General features: G+C 47.3%; 2 protein-coding genes across 3 annotated transcripts; one reads left to right on the forward strand and one right to left on the reverse strand.

The window, feature by feature from the left end:
• Positions 1–239: 239 nt before the first annotated feature.
• LOC123079878 (uncharacterized) lies at positions 240–4,704 on the forward strand. Its single transcript, XM_044502705.1, has 13 exons — positions 240–416; positions 533–598; positions 1,036–1,101; positions 1,175–1,250; positions 1,839–1,916; positions 2,280–2,377; positions 2,539–2,612; positions 2,903–2,993; positions 3,067–3,224; positions 3,330–3,372; positions 3,541–3,606; positions 4,017–4,094; positions 4,221–4,704. The coding sequence occupies exons 1-13, from the start codon at positions 318–320 to the stop codon at positions 4,311–4,313; spliced, it is 1,086 nt and encodes a 361-aa protein (XP_044358640.1). The 5' UTR covers positions 240–317; the 3' UTR covers positions 4,314–4,704.
• Positions 4,705–6,387: 1,683 nt separating this feature from the next.
• On the reverse strand, positions 6,388–9,238 carry LOC123079879 (bZIP transcription factor 12). Of its 2 annotated transcripts, none has more exons than XM_044502706.1 (4): positions 8,358–9,231; positions 8,159–8,230; positions 7,975–8,004; positions 6,388–6,666 (listed from the first exon to the last, which is right to left on the reverse strand). In XM_044502706.1, exons 1-4 carry the CDS (start codon positions 8,925–8,927, stop codon positions 6,586–6,588), a joined length of 753 nt encoding a protein of 250 aa, XP_044358641.1. In that variant the 5' UTR covers positions 8,928–9,231; the 3' UTR covers positions 6,388–6,585. The 2 variants fall into 2 exon arrangements, 1 of the variants encoding a protein (XP_044358641.1); XR_006438140.1 differs by having other exon boundaries at positions 6,560–6,666; positions 7,975–8,070; positions 8,358–9,238.
• Positions 9,239–19,455: the final 10,217 nt, after the last annotated feature.

The following is a 19,455-nucleotide window of genomic DNA, read 5'->3' on the forward strand; positions in this document are numbered from 1 at the left end:
GCCCAATAGGCCTAAAAACCAGCCCAACAAGTTGAAAATGTGCAGCCCAGCATGCTAAACGGACCATCGGGCCGGCCCGTTTACTAATCAGGCCGTGCCTGGGCCGGCACGGCACGGCCCGGCTATTAAAACGTGCCATGACGGGCCGTGCCGGGCCAGGCACGATTAGCACAGGCCGTGCCGGGCCGGCCTGTTTGGCCAGGTCTGCTCGGCAGCCACGTCAAAAAAAAAAGACTCGGCAGCAAGCGGAGCAAAGGCTCGCGTATCTCGCCTGCGGAAAGAGAGGGGCGATAGAGAGACACGCGCGGCCGCCGGCGATGCTGTCGGCGCGGAGCCTGCGGAAGGCGTCCATCCCGCCGTCCCTTCTCTCCGACCCCTCGCCCGGCTGCCTCCAGCCCACGCGCCTCGCCGTCCACGTGCGTACGCCGCCGCACCGTATCCGTTGCGCTTGCGCACACCTCTCCTCGCCCACGCCTCCAAGAACCCTAAACCCTCGGCTCTAATCCCTGCCCTCTGCTTCCCCCTGTCCCAGGTCAATGGCGACGGCGGCTCCTGCTCCGCCTACTTCGCCTCCGGTTGCCGCGTCTACAAGCTCGAGGTCTCCCCCTCTCTCCCCTCCCCCGGAACTGTAGCGCGGAACCACACTGTACAGTGGTGCCTATGTTCTATTGCCATCAGAAGCTTAATTAGTGGATTGGATAGAGTTAATTAGTTGCTTGAGTGCTTCGAAGAATTTCGGAAGTTCTGTAGCTCATTTGAATCATGGATGCTGCTTTCGAACCGGGCACACAAGTCGTTGCTCTTGCTGGCTAGAGTCCATATTAGTTAGGACTTTGGAACGCAGCTATGCAAGGACATGGTGCTAGTTCTTTTCAGCTCTGCCATTGCCCATCAGCGATGCTCCATGAGAATAGTATAATTTGTCATGTATGGGGGAACAATTGTTAGTACTTTGTGTTACTGGGGGGTCATGTCTGTGATGTATGGGGTTATTATTAAGTTGATTTCCCTTTCTATTTATCTTGGAGCTTAAAGATATCCATGGAAGAGGAGATGCTGTCCAGAGGAAAAGAGAGCCTGTTGATTCCTATCAATGCACAGGTAACACTCTCGCTTTTCTAGAGCTTATCAATGTTGGGTGCTTATTTACTGTGAAGTCCATTCTAATTGAAAGGTCATAAGCTCGTCGGTTGTGGACCGCTGCCCGCATCGTTCGGAGATTCAGAGTGTAGTTCTGGCTGAGGGTGAAGGTGCGATCTTCAACAATTTCATAATAGTGTGGTGCCATATAGTATTTCCCAGAAAAACATGCTGTAGTTGGGCTCTTGGCATACCATAGGGGCTGAAATAGCCATCAAATTTATAAACAGTATATACAATCCGATGTCCCTTAGAGTTGGCGTATCCAGCTTTACCTGGTGTAACTATATCATACAGGGAGCATGCATGACCATACGTATTATACCTGAAGGACACTATCTTAGACATTGTCTCTGCCTCAACATTTTGCTTGACCACCAGGAGTCATAATTTCCACCAACCATTGCCTGCAGGCGCACTTTGATTTTTCAGCAATGCGCTTTAAGACTTGGCTATTTAGTAGTTTTTACCTTAGGTTTGTAAGTTGAGCGCACAGTTACAGGGTATTTAAGAGGTTATGGAATTATAAGCACATGCAGCGTGCTAGGTTATTAAGCGCTGGTACTAACCATATATGTTTCTGTTGTATCCCCCCGTACCATTCCCTGTATGGCTATAGTTAGTTCTTGTGTCTTCCTAAAATATAACCATGTGTATCATAGAACATATTTCATATTCAATGTTTTGTGACTTTCCAGGTGATAGCTGCTTGATTTTGGGAACCGTCGACTCTTATGGTCACCTCATTGTATCCCGTTTGGACACTGTGGCTGAGGGTAACTTTACTACTTTGTATTTTGAGTGGATAGCATGGTTAAATCCATAAGCATATCATATGTGAAAATTTTCATTTCTATTTATATATGTCATTCTTAATGCAATAAGCTTCATGAAACTGCTTCAGATTTGCATAATACAATCCATTTTATGCCATGTTGTAGCTTCCTTATTCTATCTGATCCTGCTGGATAATACCATAAACCATAAAACCGGGACGCTCAAGCTTCCTGAAGAGAAGCTTAATGAGACCATTTTTAACAATAGGTTTTCCGGCAAATCAAGTGGTTCCCTTTTTAAGATGATCTTATTCTTGGATTATCAACACAACATATGAATATGTCATTGTTAAACTTGCTCAGACATCGACAGGGCATCCTATTCAGTACCACCTCACGATAGTGGTGTCGGAGAAGGAAGTTGGGCTGGGTTGTGTTTTAGTCCAACACACCATTCCACGGTACATTTATTGACTTGAATTACCTACAAAATTCACCCATCATCCTTGTTCAAACTTAATTTGGTGCATTTCCCACTGACTTTTATATTTAGTGTAGCATAAAATCAATGCCATTGCACTTTGCATGCGGCAAAATCCATACAATTTGGTATTCTTTTCAGGTAGCTGTTGCTCGTGAATTGTGTAAGAGCATTGATATCTATGATCAAGATATTCATATTCGGAGTTTACGTACGTAAGTTTTCCTCTTACTAGAATATTTAATGTTTGTTGTCAGAGTCATCTGTTTTGCTCTAGAAGTTGGATTGCCTCTACATGTGCTGGTACAGTAACATGTTCCTTTCCACATGATTATGTCTTCCCATTCGTGCATTCTTCTCATACGACCTTTACATAATTAGTTGAAGGAGGCCTTGAGGGTGAAACACACAAACCCGCTTTACATCCAAGTTATTATCGTACCTAACTTCCTATGTCCCGTAGAATATCTGAGCTGAACTTTATTTTGTAAAACAAAAACTGCAGGTTATGGTACCCATCTTCAGTAAGGTTTCCTCAATGCTTTCCTCAAGGGAGTGAATGTAGCTCGATATTGGCAATTACTGAAGGTCCTCAGGTTAGACACCAGGCAGCCCCCCCTGTTATATTTACATTCCTCTACACTCTTTTCACATGGTGGTTAATTGCAGCTGAGCATCTGGGACTTCAGAATGCATAACAACGGTGGATGTGTACAACGCGTTTCTGGTCCTACTGGAGGCATACTATACTCAGTCTGTACCTCTCCTTCAGGACTGATTGCTGTCGGTGGAACTGATCGTGCTGTAACAATCTATGATCCTCGCAGGTTGGGTTGCTTGTTTTCTTGTTTTAGTTCAAGGATCTGACATGCAGTTGCATGTTTGCTGCAGTACCAGAGTGATTGAAAGTTCAGTTTATGTTTTGTGTATAGGTGGTCGGCCTTATCAAGATGGGTGGGCTGCTCCAAGTATGAGGTTGGTCTACCTGCTTCTGATGTTACTTTCTGTAGCTGATACAGTGAATTTAAAATCAAACAACCTGAAAAATTATTATTATTAAATATATCATAAAGTGTGAAAAGAAGATTTGATGTTTCATGAAGCAATGGAGGTCTCAGCTAGTGTATTTGCTTTCATACCCAGATAACTGGTCTTTCGTTTTCGTCAGTGGACCAATCCTTCATATACGTCCAAGGTGTTGATTATGAGGTGTGCATCCAACTAATTTCCCTTGGACCTTACTTTGTGTATCTCATAGTTCTTTTGCTGTTACTGCTGCTTAGTAATTGTGGCCTCTCTGTTACATATTGTGTATTTTTGTTTATGGTTGGTAAAATAGTTTCTAATTATAACAATAGAAACTCAGCTTATTTGGTGACATTTTTACTACTTCTAGAATTTCAGTATCTTAGGCAACTGTATCAAATTCTTCTTCTGGACATGACATTATTGATTTGTATTTTCTGAAAAAAGATGAAAATGTCAGCAGTGAACTTCTCTTCTTGGATAGTTGCAATATAGTAAAGAACTTCATCATGGTTCAGCTTAAGACATGAGCTCCTATGATCCTTTTGCACATCCGCGGAAATTGTAAGTGCCCTAACATCGCTTCACTGCAGATTACCTGTGGACGCTGGAGAGAAAGTGAGCGTGCATTCTCATTCCGAGGTGATTCGAACTGGCTGGGCTTTTCAAAGGTACTACCCTGCCCCCACCCCAGTGGGAGGAAAAATAGCCTCAGACAAAAAAAATTATATATGCATACCAGCGCAACAAATGTACTGTCGAAGTCCCTAATGCGGCAATGTGTTTCTGATCTGCAGTGTGCGAACACAGATGTGGTTGCTGGGTGGTGCGAGTCTGGAAGTATCTTCGTTGCTGATGTTAGGCAGGATCTCTCGGTAATTGGGGTTTAAGGCGGCGAGAGTGCACGAGCATCCTTTTTCTTTTTTGCGAATGAAACTTAGTATTACTCAACCCCACGGGTACAATCAGCGAGACACAGGTTCTCGACGTTCTCCGGGCCAGAACAAAGCCAAACTGCAGTACGATTGCTACGCCTAGCATAACTAGCTAAGAAGTGACTAATATAGTTCTGGTCTCGCTTTACAAGAGTAATACAAGTGTGACGTGTGCTCAACAGAGCTTTGATCTCCTCCACTATAGTCATGTGTCTAGAAAGATCTTGTTTCCTCTTCTTAACATATTCTCCCCCATTCTTGGGGCAGAAGTTTCTTGTTGGTTCTTGTATCATCACTCATCAGAGTTATGTTAATAAGCTTTGCTGGCTTACAGTACAATGCTAAATTTGGGTGTGCTTAGAGCAACTCCAACGCGGCGACCCAAACAGACGGTGATTTTGTCTGCTTTTACCCATTTGGGTCGGCTCGGCGGACACCCATGTCCGCTTTCGCATTTGAGTCGGCACTTGCGCCCAACGCTGACCTGACCCATTTTTTAGTTGGCGTGAAAAAAAAAATCACAAATATTTGAAAATAAAAAACGTTAATTAAACATTAGTGATGGCCACAATGGCCGGCGAGAGTCCATGAGTCTGCTTTACATTAAGAGAAATAACATTAAATAAAACTTAAAACTAGGAGACGCGTTGCCCTAGGCGTCGGCGTCGGGGCCGGTGAGGTCGATGAGCGTCTGCGCCGGGCCAGCCCAGGGGAACGCCGTCTCCCAGGCTGTGGCGACGTCGTCGGCCGCTGGTTGTACCGTCATCGGCTGCGCTGGCGCATGGCCCGCCGCGGGCACGGCGCTCCTCCGCCTCCGCCTCGCGGCGCTCCTCCTACGCGTCGTGCTCCAGTTGCTCAAGCTCCTTACCCTCGCGGCGCTCCTCCATCAGCATGCGCCGCCGCCATTGCTCCAGGTAGATCTGCTCCTGGGCCGGTGTCACCCCAAGCCAGATGGGGGGCGCGCTGACCCACTCGCGCACGTATCCGTGCCATGTGTACTGCTCGGGCTTGACGGTGGACGACGACATGAGCAGCGCCGGCGGGACGACGCAGTCGCCGGCAGCGGAGAGCGCCATGGCCTCCGACAGCCGGTCCTGGTACGCCGCCTCCTCTTCCTCGCTTTCGCGGAGGGCAGCCGCCAGCGCCGCCCGGTAGGCGGCCTCCGCCTCCTGGTCCTCGTCGCGCACGACAAGGGGCGGCGGGGTGCCATCCTCCACGTCGCGGCCGTCGCGCCGTCGCAGCTCCTCGTGCTCCAACGCCAACCGGACCTCCCAATCGGGAGAGTCTGATGCGTAGGCGGGGTTAAGGTGCTGCTGCCGACGCCGCACCTCTTCCGCGCCGACTGCGGGTGCGGTGCTTCAAGTGCCACTTCGCCTGGTGCACTGGGACGCTGATGCGCTGCCTTGGCCGGCGGGAAGACGCCGACGGAGGCGGGGGGAGCGCGCGCGAAGGGCCGGCGGGGGCCTTGCCCTTGTTCTTGGCGGAGAAGAACCCCATGGTGGCTAGGGTTGTCCGACGGGGAGCAGAGGGTGGCTAGATGGGGACGGGCGTCTGGAAGAGAATGAGGACGCCCCCCCCCCTTCCCACACGCTCGGATTAAAAAAGGTCGCCACGCCGTCGCTGACGCGTGGGCCCGCGGTCGCCACACGTCATTAATAAAGACGCGGGAGGTAGTGACCGCCCGTCAGGTGGGGACGCGGCGGACACCGAAAGGACGGGCGGCGCGTCCGCGCCGATGCATTTCAGGCCCAAATTTGGGCTGGAAATGGGACCGCGCGGACGCGATTTGGGAATGGGTTGGTGCGTTGGGCCATTACTTTTTCCGCGGCGAGCCAAACAGACGGCGGGGTCGCCGCGTTGGAGTTGCTCTTATTGTTCGGTTAGTTATTTTGTTTCATGTCTTGCATGTGATTCTGTTCGCTAAATGTCTCTAGCATTATGTTTGAACATTATTTTGATGTTCTGTTTGTATTGTGCTCTACATCACTATACATACTGGCAGCATAAAAAGAAAAATGCAAATCAGACAGAATATAAGCTGCTGATGAGATTCCTTTTTGCTCAAATGCAGCCTTCCGCTCTACACATTATGATCCCATTTAAGATGTTTATGCTATTTCTACTAGGTTACAACAACTGAGTTAACTCCAATAAACAGAAGAATGGCAAACAAACAAATCAAAATCTATATAGCTGTAAGGGGATAGCTACTGAGCTTGGTTCATGTCTACCACTCCATTGAGTTTGTTCTTCTAAGATCTTGTGACGGCGTTTTTGCAATGATGACTGGAGTCACCTTTTCCTTGAGCTGCATGAAGTAGATAAATTTGTTCAGACAAGCATCTAAAATGAATTAAAAACCACGAAGACAGGGATCATTTTTTCTTTTCCGGAATACGAGTAAGGGGAGTCACATACTGACTAAAAAATATAGAATTCTTTTAGGCAATGATGGCGCCTGAAAGAATTTTCTTTTTTTGAAGGCAATTAATCTGGAAAATCAACTGGATGTGAACTACTCCATTTCTAAGCCGAGATGCAGACCATTCCCTATCCACATGAACATGATGTGTGATCAGACCACTTTGCCTGGAACACGTTTCTAACTATAAGTCTTTTCAAAGATTTCAATATAAACTACATATGAATGTATATAGACATGTTTTAGAGTATAGATTCACTTATTTTGCTCTGTATGTAGTCCATATAAAATTTCTGAAAAGATTTATATTTAGGTACGTATGGAGTAAAAAATACATACGACGAACGCAGTGCCTGATTGACAAATGGGTGATGTCACGGAAAAGTGCTAAGCAAAAGACTGCAGGCTGTGATCATTTTAATAAGAATGGCCTATGAAATGTACCCACGTTGAGTTGGAAAGGGTCCAAACTCCAAAGTAAAGAAAATGACATACTAGAACATAGACGATCTCACGCTTGGCATGTGGCTCGTGCTGTGTGGACGTGGCCGAACGCTGTCGACATCGCATCTTACTTAATTGACAAGCCACTTAGTGGACAGCCGGTTAGGGGCCTTAAGCACGTTAGCTCATTGGAGTGCCAAATTGGCGAAGGACAGCACATCATACAGTCCACAGTAGAGAAACCATAGAGCATGCTTATCTGATGCATTAATGGGCATACAGTAACCATGATTATGTTCTGAAACGTGTATTCCCACACAAGATCAAAGCACTGTCAGGCAATATTTTTAAGTGTGCCGAAGAATGTTGGCAGGCTAAGACGGAAGGCTGAGTTATGCTTTCTGAAAGTATATTTGATAGAAAACATCGCGAAACACTGACCCACCAAGTGGTAGAAAATCTTCTAGTGTTCACAAGGTTGCAATTTCTAGAGTAAAGGAGGTAATGGGATCCAAATCCAGGCTATTGAGCTTCATGCTGCGATCAGTCCGCTCAAAGTAGAGGAGAAGGGCAATCTACTTCAATGAGATAGATTGTGTTTTCTGTTAGCGGGCTGATCATAATCACTAGTTAGCCATTCAAATCCTAATAACTTTGGAATCGTGTGGCATACTATTATGTGGTAAAGAAAGAAGTACTTTCTACACTTAGAATCATGATCGAATTTCAAGCAACATCTCATAAACATACCTCTTTAAGCCGTCTCTGGTTTGCCTCCTCCTGGAACACACCAAAGACATATCACCATGAGAGTTCTAAAACCGTAGCTAATGGAACACAGATGCACTGAAACAAACATGCAATGCAAGATCTAGTCATGGAAACTCGGCTGAAGAAAACTCGGCTGAAGAAAGGGCACAGTCACATTCTATACCTGCTCTTTGGACAGGTGGGCGTTCTCCTCTTCGAGCTGCGTGACCAACGACTCGAGCTCGGCTATGTAGGCCTGGAGCGGACGAACCAAAATATTACCGCCAAACCACTCCGTCAAATTCGCATGGCCAGAAGGAGCTTTCGATCTTTGTGTAAAAGTAAGTAAAGGCAGTACTACGTAACGAGTTTGTACCGCCCACCTGCTTCCTCTCTCGTGACCTCGCAGCGGACTCGCGGTTCTTGATCATCCGCTTCTGCCGCTGCATCGCGGCGCGGTCCATGGGGTCCATGAGCTGCCGCTTCCTCCCCCTCCCGCCGCCCCGCGCGCCCTCCGCCCCGCCGAGAAGCGCCATCGTCGGCATCGCTACCTGCTCCTCCGCCCCCCTGACGACGGCGCCGTCCTCCCTCGCCAGGAAGTCCTCCAGCGTCATCTCCGCGGCCCCGCCAGCGGTGGCCGGGGCCGCCTCCTCCTCCCCGCCGCTGCCGCCAGTGATCTCCCTCCACACCTCGTCCACCGTCCGCCGCGCGGTCGCCTGCTGCCGCGGCGCCGCCGGGAGCGGCGGGACGGGGGGCGACGCCGGCCGGTCGTGCGCCGGCGTGGGCGCGTCGCTGTAGATGCCGCGGAGCAGCTCCTCCACGTTCATGGACCCCAGCCCGCTGCCGCCCCCGCCCCCGCCGCCGGGCCTCCCCGCGGCCTGCGCGAAGCGCGCGAGATCCGACGCCGTGTGCGACGGCTTCGACGACGACGCCATCACCCTCGACGACGCCATGCGCTCGCCGCTCTCCCTCCTAGGCCCACCTCCCGGCCGACGCCGCTCCGTCCCCGTCCTCGCCGGAGGTTTCCGGACCGGCGCGGGGCGGTGGTTGGTTTGGCTGGCTGGTCAGAGCAGAGGGGGCCGGGCGAGCTCCCTGGAAACGTGGGGGAGACGCGTTGGTTGGCGTCGCGTGCGCGCGTGCGTGCTCTCGGCTTCTCGTGGCTTCCGCTCCGCTCCTCGCCCGAGTGTTACGGAAGGTGCGTGCGATTACGGCGCGAGTGACCACTGACCGGCGCGATGTGATGTGAGGAGATCGGCGGGGAAGATGGGGCGGGGGGTTTATAGCCGTCGATTGGCCAATGATTGACCGTGCTTTCGCGCGGGTTCGGGGTTTGATTTGATCTCCCGTCGGATCGGGCGCGCCGGCAGCACCTTGGATTGCTTCCTCTTGCCTTTTTCTGACCTGGCCCCGCTGGGCAGGTGACGTATACTGTGGGTGCCAGGGTAAACAGGATGAAGATAAGATGGGATCGACTGCGGCCTCGTCTCACCCGTGCGGTGCTGTGGCTCATTTGTGTGGTTTTTTTAACATTAATAACTTTATTCCTCATATAATAGCCATGTCATTTACAATATGTGGAAGAATAAATTCAAGGGGATTGGAGTCCCAAAATTGAGATAAACCAAGACTAAAGCAGTGCTTTGCTAAATAATCAGCAACAAGATTGGTTTCCCTTCCGCAATGAACAAAGCTAACATTTGAAAAGTCCATCGCCAACAGACCAGTCTCGGTGATGATTGGCACATCGGGACCCATGTAAGCATCAAGGTCTGAAACTGCCTCCAATGCATTTAAACTATCTGATTCAATGATCATATTGGAGCACCCGATATTTGAAGCCAGATAAGACCACACCGAATAGCCTTTATCTCTGCCGAAACCACTGATGCTACATGAACCAAAGGCCATGTTGCCGCTGCGATAAAATTACCCCGATCATCTCTCGCCACAGCTCCACGAGCTCCTGCCAAGGTCTCCGCATGAAATGACGCATCTACATTAATTTTCACACAACCCGTCTCAGGTTTCTTCCATATTTGATCAGATTTTCGAACTGGCTGATTCGGAGTATTTGCACGGATGAAGTTCATGGCCAATACCCGAATTGACACAGCCGTCTTATCAGGAGGTTGCACGGGCACTCCTTTCACCGCTTGCTTCCTCTGCCACCAGATATACCACATGGAAACAAGTATAAACTCTGGAGCCGGTATTTCATGTACCATAGTTCGAAGTTGTAGGAGTATCTCTAAGTTAATAGAACCAGACCGGTCCTGAGCTACCGCATGCCTGATAGTTTCTCCAAGATTGAGCGCAGACCATACCTCGTTAGCCCTTGTGCATGTGAAGATACAATGTTGTATGTCATCCAGGCCAACTTTGCATAGCGGGCAATGTGGAATCAGAGGTATGTGTCTACCCGCAAGAACTCCAAAGCATGGTAAAACGCCCTTAAGTACCTTCCATCCGAAGTACTTTATCTTTCCCGGGATTCTCAATTGCCATAAGTCCTTCCAAGTTGGGTTGATTTGGGACCTTCCGGGACAGTCTGAACGAGCAAAGTGGTTTCCGAACTAGTGATTGAACTCTACGTGGTAGGCCGAGCGTACTAAGAAAGTACCTGACCTAGTAAATTGCCATGCTACAAAACCTTCTACTGCTTCAACGTGTAAGGGGATTTGTTGTATTCTGTACACATCAACAGGTAGAAAGATGTCACGTAGGAGTTCACCATCCCACTGACCCATATGCAGATCGATTAATTCCTCCACTTTGGACATCATTGTTCCTCCTCTTGGGGGTAATAATTTTCCTTGACTCGCTAGCAGGAATCCAGGGATCATCCCAAATGTTAATATGTGATCCCGAACCAACACGCCAAATGCACCCTCTTTTGAAAGTTTGGGTACCTGCGACGATACTCTGCCATGTAAATGATGAACCCTTCTTTGGCCCAGCACTCAATATATCACCATTGGGGTAATACTTGGCTTTCAATACTTGTGCACACATAGAATCAGGTCTTTGGAGAAGTCGCCAACACTGCTTTGCTAACATAGCAAGGTTAAAGCTGTGTAGGTCTCTAAATCCCATACCACCTTTCTTCTTTGGAACACACATTTTCCACCATGCAAACCCATGCATTTTCTTCTTTTCCTCTCACTCTCCCCACCAGAAGCCAGAAATCTCATCTGTAATTGATTTGCACACTCCCTCGGGCAGTTTAAAAATAGACATTGCATATGAATGAATAGCTTGTGCAACAGATTTCACTAAAATTTCTTTCCCTTGTACTGATAGGATTTTCTCCTTCCGCCATTAGGATATGAGATTCCAGTAAAAAAAGATAGTATGAGATTGCAGTGTTTGTGTTCATATTGTAAAAGCCTCCCAGCCCCCCCCCCCCACACGCACACATCCCCGCCCATCCCTCTGTTGGGGAACGTAGCAATAATTCGAAATTTTCCTACGTGTCACCAAGATCAATCTAGGAGATGCTAGCAATGAGAGAGAGGGAGTGCATCTTCATACCCTTGAAGATCGCTAAGCGGAAGCGTTACACGAACGCGGTTGATGGAGTCGTACTCGCGGCGATTCAAATCGCGGAAGATCCGATCTAGCGCCGAACGGATGGCGCCTCCGCGTTCAACACACGTACAGCCCGGGGACGTCTCCTCCTTCTTGATCCAGCAAGGGGGGAGGAGAAGTTGAGGGAGAACTCCAGCAGCACGACGGCGTGGTGGCAATGGAGCTCGTGGTTCTCCGGCAGAGCTTTGCTAAGCACTACGGAGGAGGAGGAGGAGTTGGAGGAGGAGAGGGCTGCGCCAAGGGAAGGGTGTGGCTGCCCTCCCACCCCCTCACTATATATAGGGGGAAGGGGAGAGGGGGCCGACCCCTCTAGATGGATCTAGAGGAGGAGGCGGCGGCCAGGGGAAACCCTAGATGGGTTTGGGCGCCCCCACCCCTTAGGAAACTTGCCCCCCAAGCCGGGAGGGGCGGCTGCCCTAGGAGTGGCGCCCCCACCTCTCCTGGTTACGTGAGAGGGGTTGGGAGGGGCGCACAGCCCCTTAGTGGGCTGGTTTGCCCCTTCCCCTTGGCCCATAAGGCCCCCCCAACGCTTGCCGGGGCCTCCGAAACCCCTTCCGGACATGCTGGCCATAGCCTGGTACCCCCGGAACAATTCCGGACTGCAATACCCTTAGTCCAATATACCGATCTTCACCTCCGGACCATTCCGGAGCTCCTCGTCATGTCCGGGATCTCATCCGGGACTCCGAACAACCTTCGGTAACCACATACTATTTCCCATAATAACTCTAGCGTCACCGAACCTTAAGTGTGTAGACCCTACGGGTTCGGGAACCATGCAGACATGACCGAGGCACCTCTCCGGCCAATAACCAATAGCGGGATCTGGATACCCATATTGGCTCCCACATGTTCCACGATGATCTCATCGGATGAACCACGATGTCGGGGATTCAATCAATCCCGTATACAATTCCCTTTGTCTATCGGTATGTTACTTGCCCGAGATTCGATCGTCGGTATCCCAATACCTCGTTCAATCTCGTTACCGGCAAGTCTCTTTACTCGTTCCGTAACGCATGATCCCGTGGCTAACTCATTAGTCACATTGATCTCATTATGATGATGCATTACCGAGTGGGCCTAGAGATACCTCTCCGTCATACGGAGTGACAAATCCCAGTCTCGATTCGTGCCAACCCAACAGACACTTTCGGAGATACCTGTAGTGCACCTTTATAGTCACCCAGTTACGTTGTGACGTTTGATACACCCAAAGCACTCCTATGGTATCCGGGAGTTGCACAATCTCATGGTCTAAGGAAATGATACTTGACATTAGAAAAGCTCTAGCAAACGAACTACACGATCTTGTGCTATGCTTAGGATTGGGTCTTGTCCATCACATCATTCTCCTAATGATGTGATCCCGTTATCAATGACATCCAATGTCCATGGTCTGGAAACCATAACCATCTATTGATCAACGAGCTAGTCAACTAGAGGCTTACTAAGGACATGTTGTGGTCTATGTATTCACACATGTATTACGCTTTCCAGTTAATACAACTATAGCATGAACAATAGACAATTATCATGAACAAGGAAATACATTAGTAACCATTTTATTATTGCCTCTAGGGCATATTTCCAACAGTCTCCCACTTGCACTAGAGTCAATAATCTAGTTCACATCACTATGTGATTGTAATGAATCCAACACCCATGGGGTTTGTTCATATCTCGCTTGTGAGAGAGGTTATTAGTCAACGGGTCTGAACCTTTCAGATCCGTGTGTGCTTTACAAATCTCTATGTCATCTTGTAGATGCAGCTACCACGCGCTACTTGGAGCTATTCCAAATAACTGCTCTACTGTACGAATCCAGTTTACTACTCAGAGTCATCCGGATCAGTGTCAAAGTTTGCATCGACGTAACCCTTTACGACGAACTCTTTTACCACCTCCATAATCGAGAAAATTCCTTAGTCCACTACTAAGGATAAGTTCGACCGCTGTCATGGGATCCATTCCTGGATCACTCTTGTACCCCTTGACTAATTCATGGCAAGGCACACTTCAGGTGCGGTACACAGCATAGCATACTGTAGAGCCTACGTCTAAAGCATAGGGGATGACCTTCGTCCTTTCTCTCTCTTCTGCCGTGGTCAGGTCTTGAGTCTTACTCAATACTCACACCTTGTAACACAACCAAGAACTCCTTCTTTGCTGATCTATTTTGAACTCCTTCAAAATCTTGTCACGGTATGTATTCATTTGAAAGTATTATTAAGCGTTTTTTATCTATCCTTATAGATCTTGATGCTCAATGTTCAAGTAGCTTAATCCAGGTTTTCCATTGAAAAACACTTTTCAAATAACCCTGTATGCTTTCCAGAAATTCTACATCATTTCTGATCAACAATATGTTAACAACATATACTCATCAAAAATTCTATAGTGCTCCCACTCACTTCTTTGGAAATAAAAGTTTCTCATAAACTTTGTATAAACCCAAAATCTTTGATCATCTCATCAAAGCGTACATTCCATCTCCAAGATGCTTACTCCAGTCCTTAGAAGGATTGCTAGAGCTTTGCATACTTGTTAGCATATTTCAGGATTGACAAAACCTTCTGGTTGTATCACATACAACCTTTCCTCAAGAAAATCGTCGAGGAAACAATGTTTTTGACATCCTATCTGCAAGATTTCATAAATAATGCAGTAACTGCTAATATAATTCCAACAGACTCTAAGCATCGCTACGAGTGAGAAAGTCTCATCGCAGTCAACTCCTTGAACTTGTCGGAAAACATCTTAACGACAAGTTGAGCTTTCTTAATGGTGACACTTACCATCATTGTCCGTCTTCCTTTTAAAATCCATCTGCACTCAACAGCCTTACGACCATCAAGTAGTTCTTCCAAAGTCTATACTTTGTTTTTATACATGGATCCTCTCTCGGATTTTATGGCCTCGAGCCATTCGTCAGAATCTGGGCCCACCATCGCTTCTCCATAGCTCGTAGGTTCATTGTTGTCTAGCAACATGACTTCCAAGACAGGAGTACCACTCTGAAGTAGTACGCATCCTTGTCGTCCTATGAGGTTTGGTAGTGACTTGATCCGAAGTTTCATGATCACTATCATAAGCTTCCACTTCAATTGGTGTAGGTGCCACAGGAACAACTTCTTGTGCCCTGCTACACACTAGTTGAAGTGACGGTTCAATAACCTCATCAAGTCTCCACCATCCTCCCACTCAATTCTTTCGAGAGAAACTTTTCCTCGAGAAAGGACCCGTTTCTAGAAACAATCACTTTTGCTTCCAGATCTGAAATAGGAGGTATACCCAACTGTTTTGGGTATTCTATGAAGATGCATTTATATGCTTTGGGTTCGAGCTTATCAGCCTGAAACTTTTTCACATAAGCGTCGCAGCCCCAAACTTTTAAGAAACGACAGCTTAGGTTTCTCTAAACCATAGTTCATATGGTGTCGTCTCAACGGAATTGCGTGGTGCCCTATTTAAAGTGAATGCGGTTGTCTCTAATGCCTAACCCATAAACGATAGTGGTAATTCGATAAGAGACATCATGGTATGCACCATATCCAATAGGGTGCAGTTATGATGTTCGGACACACCATCACACTATGGTGTTCTGCGGTATTAGTTGTGAAACAATTTCCACAATGTCTTAATTGTGTGCCAAACTCGTAACTCAGATATCTCTATGATCATATCATAGACATTTTATCCTCTTGTCACGACGATCTTCAACTTCACTCTGAAATTACTTGAACCTTTCAATAATTCAGACTTGTGTTTCATCAAGTAAATTATCTTAGCATCTACTCAAATCATCTGTGAAGTAAGAACATAACGATATCCACTGCGTGCCTCAGCACTCATTGGACTGCACACATCAAATGTATTACTTCCAACAAGTTGCTCTCTTGTTTCATCTTACTGAAAACGAGGCCTTTCAGTGATCTTGCCCATTGGTATGATTTGCATGTCTCAAGTGATTCAAAATCAAGCGAGTCCAAACGATCCATCTGTATGGAGTTTCTTCATGCATATCTACCAATAGACATGGTTCGCATGTCTCAATATTTTCAAAAATGAGTGAGTCCAAAGATCCATCAACATGGAGCTTCTTCATGCGTTTTATACCAATATGACTCAAATGGCAGTGCCACAAGTATGTGGTACTATCATTACTATCTTATATCTTTTGGCATGAACATGTGTATCACTACGATCGAGATTCAATAAACCATTCATTTTAGGTGCAAGACCATTGAAGGTATTACTCAAATAAACAGAGTAACCATTATTCTCCTTAAATGAATTACCGTATTGCGATAAACATAATCCAATCATGTCTATGCTCAACGCAAACACCAAATAACAATTATTTAGGTTTAACACCAATCTCGATGGTAGAGGGAGCGTGCGATGTTTGATCACATCAACCTTGGAAACACTTCCAACACATATCGTCATCTCACCTTTAGCTAGTCTCCGTTTATTCCGTAGCCTTTTATTTCGAGTTACCAACACTTAGCAATCGAACCGGTATCTAATACCCTGGTGCTACTAGGAGTACTAGTAAAGTACACATTAATATAATGTATATCCAATATACTTCTGTCGATCTTGCCTGCCTTCTCATCTACCAAGTATCTAGGGTAGTTCTGCTTCAGTGATCGTTCCCCTCATTACAGAAGCACTTAGTCTCGGGTTTGGGTTCAACCTTGGGTTTCTTCACTAGAGCAGCAACTGATTTGCCGTTTCATGAAGTATCCCTTCTTTCCCTTGCCCTTCTTGAAACTAGTGGTTTTACTAACCATCAACAATTGATGCTCCTACTTGATTTCTACTTTCGCGGTGTCAAACATCGCGAGTTGCTCAAGGATCATCATATCTGTCCCTGATATGTTATAGTTCATCACGAAGCTCTAATAGCTTGGTGGTAGTGACTATGGAGAACCATCACTATCTCATCTGGAAGATTAACTTCCACTCGATTCAAGCGATTGTAGTACTCAGACAATCTGAGCACATGCTCAACGATTGAGCTTTTCTCCCTTAGTTTGCAGGCTTAAGAAACTTGTCAGAGGTCTCATACCTCTTGACGTGGGCACTAGTCTAAAATCCCAATTTCAGTCTTTGGAACATCTCATATGTTTTGCGAAGTTTCAAAAACGTCTTTGGCGCCTCAATTATAAACCGTTAGCATTACGCACTGAACTATCACGTAGTCATCAAAACGTGTATGTCAGATGTTCGCAACATCCACAGACGACGCTCGAGGTTCAGCACACCGAGTGGTACATTAAGGACATAAGCCTTCTGCGCAGCAATGAGGATAATCCTCAGTTTACGGACCCAGTCCGCATAATTTCTACTATCAACTTTCAACTAAATTTTCTCTAGGAACATATCTTAAACAGTAGAACCAAAGCGTAAGCTATGACATAATTTGCAAAGGCCTTTTGACTATGTTCATGATAATTAAGTTCATTTGATTATTTAATGAACTCCCACTTAGATAGACATCCCTCTAGTCATCTAAGTGATACATGATCCGAGTCAACTAGGCCGTGTCCGATCATCACGTGAGACGGACTAGTCATCATCGGTGAACATCTTAATGTTGATCGTATCTACTATATGACTCATGTTCGACCTTTCGGTCTCTTGTGTTCCGAGGCCATGTCTGTACATGCTAGGCTCATCAAGTCAACCTAAGTGTTTCGCATGTGTAAATCTGGCTTACACCCATTGTATGTGAACGTTAGAATCTATCACACCCGATCATCACGTGGTTCTTCGAAACAACGAACCCTCGCAACGGTGCACAGTTAGGGGGAGCACATCTCTTGAAATTTTAGTAAGGGATCATATTATTTATGCTACCGTCGTTCTAAGCAAATAAGATGTAAACATGACAAACATCACATGCAAATCATAAAGTGACATGATATGGCCAGTATCATCTTGCGCCTTTTGATCTCCATCTTTAAGGCGCGGCATGATCACCTTCGTCACCGGCATGACACCATGATCTCCATCATCATGATCTCCATCATCGTGTATTCATGAAGTTGCCTCGCCAACTATTACTCTACTACTATGGCTAACGGTTAGCAATAAAGTAAAGTAATTACATGGCGTTTTTCATTGACACGCAGGTCATACAATAAATTAAGACAACTCCTATGGCTCCTGCCGGTTGTCATACTCATCGACATACAAGTCATGATTCCTATTACAAGAACATGATCAATCTCATACATCACATATATATAATTCATCACATCCATTTGGCCATATCACATCACATAGCATACCCTGCAAAAACAAGTTAGACGTCCTCTAATTATTGTTGCATGTTTTACGTGGCTGCTATGGGTTTCTAGCAAGAACGTTTCTTACCTACGCAAAAGCCACAACGGTGATATGCCAATTGCTATTTACCCTTCATAAGGACCCTCTTCATCGAATCCGATCCGACTAAAGTGGGAGAGACAGACACCCGCTAGCCACCTTATGCATCAAGTGCATGTCAGTAGGTGGAACCTGTCTCACGTAAGAGTACGTGTAAGGTCGGTCCGGGCCGCTTCATCCCACAATGCCGCTGAATCAAGATAAGACTAGTAACGGTAAGCAAATTGAACAAATCATCGCCCACAACTACTTTGTGTTCTACTCGTGCATAGAATCTACGCATAGACCTAGCTCATGATGCCACTGTTGGGGAACGTAGCAATAATTCTAAATTTTCCTACGTGTCACCAAGAACAATCTAGGAGATGCTAGCAACGAGAGAGAGGGAGTGCATCTTCATACCCTTGAAGATCGCTAAGCGGAAGCGTTACAAGAACGCGGTTGATGGAGTCATACTCGCGGCGATTCAAATCGCGGAAGATCCGATCTAGCGCCAAACGGACGGCCCCTCCGCGTTCAACACACGTACAGCCCGGGGACGTCTCCTCCTTCTTGATCCAACAAGGGGGGAGGAGAAGTTGAGGGAGAACTCCAGTAGCACGACGGCATGGTGGCAATGGAGCTCGTGGTTCTCCGGCAGAGCTTCGCTAAGCACTACGGAGGAGGAGAGGGCTGCGCCAAGGGAAGGGTGTGGCTGCCCTCCCACCCCCTCACTATATATAGGGGGAAGGGGAGAGGGGGTCGGCCCCTCTAGATGGATCTAGAGGAGGAGGCGGCGGCCAGGGGAAACCCTAGATGGGTTTGGGTGCCCCCACCCCTTAGGAAACTTGCCCCCCAAGTCGGGAGGGGCGGCTGCCCTAGGGGTGGCGTCCCCACCTCTCCTGGTTACGTGAGAGGGGTTGGGAGGGGCGCACAACCCCTTAGTGGGCTGGTTTGCCCCTTCCCCTTGGCCCATAAGGCCCCCCAATACTTGCCGGGGCCTCCGAAACCCTTTTCGGACATGCTGGCCATAGCCTGGTACCCCCGGAACAATTCCGGACTGCAATACCCTTCGTCCAATATACCGATCTTCACCTCCGGACCATTCCGGAGCTCCTCGTCATGTCCGGGATCTCATCCGGGACTCCGAACAACCTTCGGTAACCACATACTATTTCCCATAACAACTCTAGCGTCACCGAACCTTAAGTGTGTAGACCCTACGGGTTCGGGAACCATGTAGACATGACCAAGACACCTCTCCGGCCAATAACCAATAGCGGGATCTGGATACCCATATTGGCTCCCACATGTTCCACGATGATCTCATCGGATGAACCACGATGTCGGGGATTCAATCAATTCCCTTTGTCTATCGGTATGTTACTTGTCCGAGATTCGATCGTTGGTATCCCAATACCTCGTTCAATCTCGTTACCGGCAAGTCTCTTTACTCGTTCCGTAATGCATGATCCCGTGGCTAACTCATTAGTCACATTGAGCTCATTATGATGA

This window comes from Triticum aestivum, chromosome 3D (genome assembly GCF_018294505.1).
Source record: "Triticum aestivum cultivar Chinese Spring chromosome 3D, IWGSC CS RefSeq v2.1, whole genome shotgun sequence".
In the NCBI taxonomy this organism is placed as follows: domain Eukaryota; kingdom Viridiplantae; phylum Streptophyta; class Magnoliopsida; order Poales; family Poaceae; genus Triticum; species Triticum aestivum.